This window comes from Nestor notabilis, unplaced genomic scaffold (assembly GCF_000696875.1).
Source record: "Nestor notabilis isolate BGI_N333 unplaced genomic scaffold, ASM69687v1 scaffold14463, whole genome shotgun sequence".
In the NCBI taxonomy this organism is placed as follows: domain Eukaryota; kingdom Metazoa; phylum Chordata; class Aves; order Psittaciformes; family Psittacidae; genus Nestor; species Nestor notabilis.
This window is the reverse complement of record NW_009920740.1, coordinates 11,171-18,691: the sequence shown is the minus strand read 5'-3', so window position 1 is coordinate 18,691 and position 7,521 is coordinate 11,171. Positions and strand designations below refer to the sequence as shown.

General features: G+C 47.1%; 1 protein-coding gene across 1 annotated transcript in view; it reads left to right on the top strand.

Moving 5' to 3' along the window:
- The window catches only part of NECAB2 (N-terminal EF-hand calcium binding protein 2), a gene marked incomplete at its 5' end in the record, with an annotated part of 38,192 nt that overhangs the window by 24,186 nt on the left and 6,485 nt on the right, over nucleotides 1-7,521 (top strand). The window contains 1 exon segment of the mRNA XM_010010833.1: nucleotides 7,495-7,521. This exon segment is cut by the window's right edge and continues 15 nt beyond it. Coding sequence (XP_010009135.1) covers nucleotides 7,495-7,521 — 27 coding nt within the window.

Sequence of the window (7,521 nt, the reverse complement as noted above, 5' to 3'; positions counted from 1 at the left end):
TTCAGCAAGAACTGAATTTCCCCCACCTTTTCTCTTCAGCCTCCATCCCAGAAAGCCAGTTCTCTGTGTGATGCCATCCAGAGCCATTTCCTTGCCAGCCCTACGGGGCTGTGCATGAGATCCAGCTGGGCTGCCAGACTTCCAGGAGCACAGTGGGGCTGCCAGGGAGATGAATCTTAAGAAGGTTTCTCTTGGAACTTATTTTTTGTTGAAGATGTTTATTCACTGCTCATCTGCTTGTCTGTCACTGCAAAATTCATGTCCCTTCTCTTGCCCTGAGAAGGAAGAGTGTCTTCTTGGAGCACTGTGTGCAGTTCTGGTGTCTTCAACATAAGAAGGACATGTTGCTGTTGGAGCAAGTCCAGAGGAAGCCTTCAGGATGACCAGGGGCTGGAGCACCTCCCATATGAAGACCGGCCGGGCAAGTTTGGGGCCCATATGAAGACAGGCTGAGAAAGTTGGGGCTGTTCAGCCTGGAGATTAGAAGCTGCGTGGAGACCTCATAGCAGCCTTCCAGTATTTGAAGGGGGCCTACAAGGATGCTGGAGAGGGACTCTTCATCAGTGATAGGACAAGGGGTGATGGGTTTAAGCTTAAACAGGAGAAGTTTAGGTTAGATATAAGGAAGAAGTTCTTTACAGTGAGGGTGGTGAGGCACTGGAATGGGTTGCCTGAAGAAGTTGTGAATGCTCCACCGCTGGCAGTGTTCAAGGCCAGGTTGGGCAGAGCCTTGGGCAACATAGTTTAGTGTGTGGTGTCCCTGCCTATGGCAGGGGGTTGGAACTAGATGAACTTAGGGTCCTTTCCTTAAGATTCTATGATTCTTTGGAAATCCTGCTCATGCTGCCCAGGCTCCAGCTCTCATGGACCCTCTGTAGGACACGGTTTTCTTCCTCCTTCCTCTCATTTTAAGGCTGTCGCTCCTGGCATTAGATAAATAGTGTGGTGAAAGGAATAAATCCACCAGACATCAGTGCTGTGATCTTGCCAAACAGCCCTAGAGCAGCTTTGAAGGAGCCACCAAAATGAAAGGCAGGGACAAAGTCAACACATAACCAGCTGGCACAACCAGGCTGATCCTTCAGCAGATGATCATCCCACATCATTACATCTCCAGGGTATTTTGGGGAGGACCTGTTTGGAAAACAAAATCTGTACTTTCCTTGGAAAACGAAATAAAAATATGTATTAATTTACTGTCTTGTGGATACTAAATACAACTAATTAGGAATTTGTGTGAAGGGAAAGGCCAGTCATAGCTAGGGGGTCAGAAGTAGGGTGTTTGCATCATTTCCAAGTCTGTTCTTTGTCTGCTAAGTAAATGAACAGGGTGCAAAAGTGCCACATGCCTCATCCATAGGTATCCTTAGGGGTTGTGCTGTATACTGCATGCATGGGCCAACAGTTACCTGCTCTTCACATCCATGTGGCAGCAACAAGAAATGATGGGTTTATATTGCAGCAAGGAGATTTTCTAATAATGAGAAAAGGGAAGTCCTGTGATAAATTGCTTGGGAAGGGTCTGTGGCAGAAGAAATTCAGGACCAGATGAGGCAAACATGAGCTGAGAAGGGTCAAACACCGAGTTTTATAAAAGGATGATTTTACAGCAAAAGACTTCTAAACCCTGTGTAAGGCCATTGACATGTTTTTTTATCTGAACAGGTGTCTCATTTGGTTTTTTAGAGCTGTTTCAGGAAGGCTGAGGGTCTTTCATATGTTAATGCTTTCATTTATCAACTATCTAAGTGTCTGTTCTCCTCAGGTTTCTTCTACTGATTATGTGCGAAGCAATCAGTTTTGGGTCTCTGCTTTTGAAGGGATTTAGAGTCGGGAGGGGAGGGAAAGGAGCGAAAGGCAGGTCTGAGTTTTATTCTAATTGTAAGAAAATATCTCTTGGAAGGAAACAGGCAATTATGAGCCATGCATTTAAATCAGCCACTCAGAGGTTACAGTGCAACACATGCCTGGTTTTTAAAGGGGAGAGTAGGTGGAAGATAAACTCTCCATCATCTTGGGATGAGGTTTGTCAGGAGTCTTTCATGGCAATGCAATATTTTGTTGTTTTTCTTTTTTAAAGTGGAGGAAAAGTGTGGGTGAAACAGAATTGGCTTTGGTTTCTGTTTGAAAAGCCTCCTCAGTTTGGAGCCATCACTCTGTGGGCATGCTTTGGCCATGGTTGGAGTTAATAAAAATTGGAGAAGCCATCTATGTCCCCAGACTTGGTAAATGTCAGCTAGTTTGGCCAATCTCACTGAAGACCAGTGCTGGAAAGCCTCACTGGGCAGCCTGTAATGCAGCAAGGCAAAGGGGGAAGGTGTGGGATTGGGGTCAGGAGCAGAGGAATGTCTCTTTTGTGCATGGGTGGCCAGACTCATTTATATTTTACATCCTGTAGCCTTAACGAGCTAAATAGTGACCTTTAAAAATGCCAATAAAGAAGCTTTGAGATGGTCAACAACACTGAAAATCTTTTTCAGTCATTTGATACCTACAGGAACACTGGCCATGAGAGCCCAGTTTTAGGCATCAGTCTGCAATGCCTGGTAAGCGATGTTTGACACTGGTGTTGGCAAGTCCAAGCAGTCAATGGCCTCAAAATCCGAGCTATGATTTGCACAGGTAACACATCCCAAGAGTATTTTCATTAATCCGTGCCAGAATTTGGGCAGATGTGGGGCAGGTGCATATGGAAATGGAAAGCTGGAAGAGCTACGGTGGGGCTTTGAACAGCCTGTGCCACAATGTGTGCTCCCACTATGTGTGGGAAGGTACATGACAGGCACATAAAAAGCCTGTGATGTGAGGAGAGGAGTGGGATTTGGGGTCTGGATCTCAGCCAACTCAGCAGAGGACCCAGCGTTGGGCAATATTTTTCACAGTTACCTGTGGCTAAAACAAGTTGCGTTTTTCCCACTCCTTCTTTCTCTCATTTTTCAATGTCTCTGGCTCATGCCCTGGTTTGTCAGACAGTGATGCTTTCCAAGGCTGTCCTGAGAGCTATTCCCTGCAGACATCTTGAGGCCATCCTTTCAACTGGGCTTTTACATTTGCTTCTCACTGCAGATGCACACAGCCACCCATTTGCAACGGCAGACATCAAGGCCAGGCAGCTGGGCAAAGTCTTTCTAGCCTTGAACTAATGGACAAGCTGAATGGAAAAGAGCAGGCTTGGAGATGTGCCCTTCCATGAGCTTCTGGCACAAAGCAGCTTCACTGAGCAGCAATATTATGTTATCTCCTTAAATATTTTAACTTCTCAAGCAAAACAAGCAAGAAATAACTCTTCAGGGTGGAATTAGTAAGACCAAACCTCATTAAATCTCCCTAGGACAAACAAACAAGTATTTTAATGAGACAATGGGAAGGATTCCTTTAGAGCTGGTCTTCTTAATGAGTTGATTTTGTGACACCAAGTAAGACATTTGCTAGAGGAAAGCCTGAGGGGTTGCTGAAAAGCCTTTTGAGCACACACATTTCAGATCCAGCTATTGGACTTACTGGCCTGCCAAAACACATCAGATCTTCACAGACACCCCAATATTCCTCTGCACCGGCTGGCATAGCTTTGTACCCAACATCCATCCATCCATCCAACGAATCCCAATGTAGGGAGTTCAGCTGATTTAAATGAACATGGGAATCACCTGTATAATTTTTCCTAAAGCTAAACCAAGATGATAGGCAGTTAGGGAATAAAATCCCAGCATTTAACTGTGCATTAAACTCTCACAACTATTCTCCAGAGTCAGTCCTTGTGATGAGGCAGCACTCAGCATAGCCTGCACCTTCATAAACAGGATTTTACAAAGGAGGCAGGCTCCCATGCTGGGGAGAACAGTCTGTTCACACAAGGTGTGGGAAGGGTTGATCAGGAAATTGTTTGGTGGCATTTGCAGGACACAGGCTGTAGGGTCTTGGAGAGCAGCAGAAAAGTGGAGGTACATAGCAGCATGTTACTGCATTTATTTGATGTATGGATTAAAATGGAAAAAAAGGTGGTACACTCTTCACACCTCTGGAAAGGAAGCTGAGTAAGATAAACAGCATGGGATGGATATAAAATTGGTTGATGGAATTGGAGCATCCCTGGGGTCAGGGTGACTATCAGAGGACAACAATGCAGTGATGTTGTGGATCCTGCTGGAAATGGACGTTAAAGGGGAATTACTTGGAGCAGCAGTGGGAGACATGGGTGCAGCCCCCTGCTCTGGCCAGCCCCACACTTGCATCCAGACCCCATGGTTGGCTGGGTGAATCATGTCCCAGAAAACCTGCACTCTTAATTAAAGGACTAACCCACTAAGGAGCATACACAGCTTCACCTTTAGCAGCAGCAGCAGCTCCCAGAGGCCTGCAGGTCTATATTAAACCCGTGAGGAGGGCCATAGTCTTGAGCTCACGTGAACATCCTCCCTCCTCTGAGACAGCAGTCAGAGCAAAGCTGGGTGTGAAACTTAGTCTGTAATTATATCAGAGCCTGTTTGAGCACCTGGTTAATATATTTATGCCTTCATTAGGGGCAGACTGGTGGTTGGATGCAGGCTTGTGCAGCGGGGAAGCAGCTATGGAGGCATGGGAACCACAAAAGAAATTGTTTCTGATCCTAAATGCAGTATGTCTTTGCCAAGGAGATGTATCGGTTTGATACACCCTTCTTAGGCAGAGTGTGGATAGTGGAAGTGTACTTAATGATAAAATAATTGCCTGGTTGAAGGAACAGATTTGGCCTGGTGTGGGTCAATTTCCAAAGGGTGCTGGCTGAGGAAGATGAAGAGTGAGGTACCCTGACGGTGAATTTTATACATGGTCTGTACAGACTTGTTCAGATGTGGTATATATGAGTATATATATAATATGGTGCTTAGAAAGAATACACACAATTATATATATAATATATATTGCATGTTCTGAACAAATTGTATTTTTCTAGACAGAGCAGAGATTGCCCAACTATCCAAGAATATTTTGACTGCATCCACATTTTTTACCCAATCCAAATTCTCATCAAATGTTTTCATATCACTCCCTTGGCTCTGTTGCTGTTTATGGTGGTGCCCATGCCTCCCACAGAAGGGCCCTGGTGCTGTTCTCCACCAGCTGCCATATCCGTGGTCCCAGACTGCCTGTTCATCACTGTGCCGGCCTACACAGGGTGAGGAAAAACTGGGCAGGACTTGTCAGGGGATGTCTGAGCTTGGCATGGTGTCAAGAGCATCCTGGTCTAAAAAGCCCAGCAGCAACTCCATAGCAGGCAAGGAAGAGCAGCCAGCCTCCAGAGGCGTCCTTCTGATGCACATCCTTCTCCCCACGTCCTGCACTGTGTGCATTGATATGTGCACTGACGTCAGCTTTCCTCACTCTGACCCAGCTGTCAGACAATGGTAGTGCTGGTGCAGTGCACTAGACCGTGCTGGGGCTGTGGAGGGGAGCATGGTCCTGCTTGGAGAAAGGCTCAAAAGGTGGCAGGGTCCCATGTGTGCTGCTGACAAGCATCCCCATGCTTGGTCCTCATGCAGATCTACTGTAGTCCATGGAGTGCCCTGAGCTAGTCTTCTCCCTGTTTGACCAGTGTCCTGGGACAGGCTGTGCTGGTGAAAAAGCAATGAAAAGCATCGATCCCTGCCCTCCTTTATGTCTTCCCACACAACAGTGCTACAGCAAGCAGCTGCAGGAGATCATGAATACAGCACACTGCATGGCAGTTTGATTCAGCATCACTGTCTGACGATGTGCACCACATCATGTGTGTCCCCCAGAAACACCGTGGTTGTGAGGGGGAAGGAGCAAGTTTTTTCTGTTAGAGACAAGTCATTAATTGCTGCACTAGTTTGATGCTCAAGAAGCCACCAAAAAATTCATGCCCCTCTACCAAATTAGGGGTGAGAAATCAGGTCTGTGGCCAGTTTCCCCAGAAGTGTTTTTCTTCATCTCATTCTTCTTTTATGATTTAATATAGGAGATAAAGGTCCTCTGGGTTCTTGCAGAGCTGCTCTGGTTGCCATGGAAATAACCCTCATTAATCGCTTCACCATAATTCAGGAATAATTTGCTCTGGGGAGCTTGAGATACTCATGTGCTGCTGCATGTCATATAACTGGTGGTGCTGAGACCACTCTTTTCTCACCTCTGACTGTGGTGGTTGCCAGTGTCATGCAAGGAGCAGGGACCATATGTCCTCATGTCATGGCACCAAATAGATGTAGGTCCTGGAGAAGTCCTGTGCCAGGAGACCCACACAGGGTAAGGCTACTCAGCAGGGTTTTGCCTGGGCCATGTGCTGTCCCAGCAGGCACTGATGGGTTGGGAAGAGTCTGGGAAAAAGTGATGCTAGTAAGTTTGAGTTTAGAGGAATCCATCTTTTGTCACCACAAGTTTATTTAGCTCTGATGACAAGTGATTAGCTTCAGCCAGACCTGGTGTAGCCTAGCTGGCTAGGGTCAAACCAGTGGGGCTCGTGTTGGAATGGTGTTGGGCCTATGTTGGCATGGTTATGTCAGTGTTGGTCCGGTTGTGCCAGTGTCCTGCCTTAGCTGGTTGGCTGGCAGGAGGTGGAGGAGCAGGACCATGCCATGGGCAGGGTACAGCAAGGCCGTGCTGGGGAAGGGGCCCTGGGTGCTTTAAGCGGATCAGCTGTGCTGTTAAACATTTTATTAAGTGTTTTCTGTCTTGAGACGGTTTGGATTACCCCAGAAGCTTCTGTTGCTCAAACAGCTTGTCCTCTTCCACCAAAGCTCCCTGGCAGCAGCCTGCCTCCTGATGAAGGCATTCCCAATACATCCTGCCTTTGGCCCCGATCAGCCAGAACTTTCCTTTTCTCCTTCTTCAGAAAAAAAACCTAATGTCAAAACTTTCTGAGGCACTTGTCTCACAGCTGGTGGGCTCTGCCAGAGCTTTCTGCCACTGGCCTAAAGGCATCTGCATCTGGCAACTGCCCAGGGAGAGACATGTTAATGGTCCCGAAACTGCTTTTACTTTAGCACTGGGTCATCTGTACTGCTGTGGATTAAGGCACTAAATAACATGCTGAAGCTCTCAGAGTAGGGATCCAAAGCTACTCCAAAGACTAGCTACTCCAAAGAGTAGCTTTGTAGTAGTAGTAGTGGTCACTTTTCATATCTGCATCTGCTGGCTCCTGTCCTGCAAGGCTTAAGATCACAGTGAAGTGAGCAATGATGGGCTTTGGGTAATGGCCTCTTTTTGTTGCTCTCTTTATAGATAAATAAATGATGTGCCTTGCTGCCCACACTCCTTCCTGTCACAGTCTCTACAAGTGTGTCCCTGGGGTGATGGATGCTGGAGGGCTCTATGCTGGGTGACCTATGGGTGCTGGAGGATGCTTCCCGTGGGGTGGGACAGTGCATGCTCATTCCTCCTGTGGCCCTTATGGTTGGAGACACAGCTTGTGTATGGAATGTTGGATGGATGCTGCACCACCAGTGGTGCTGGGTGGTTGGTGCTGGGTCTTACCATGCTCACTGTCTGCCTTGGCAGGTGTACGAGAGTGGCAGCAACGTGGAC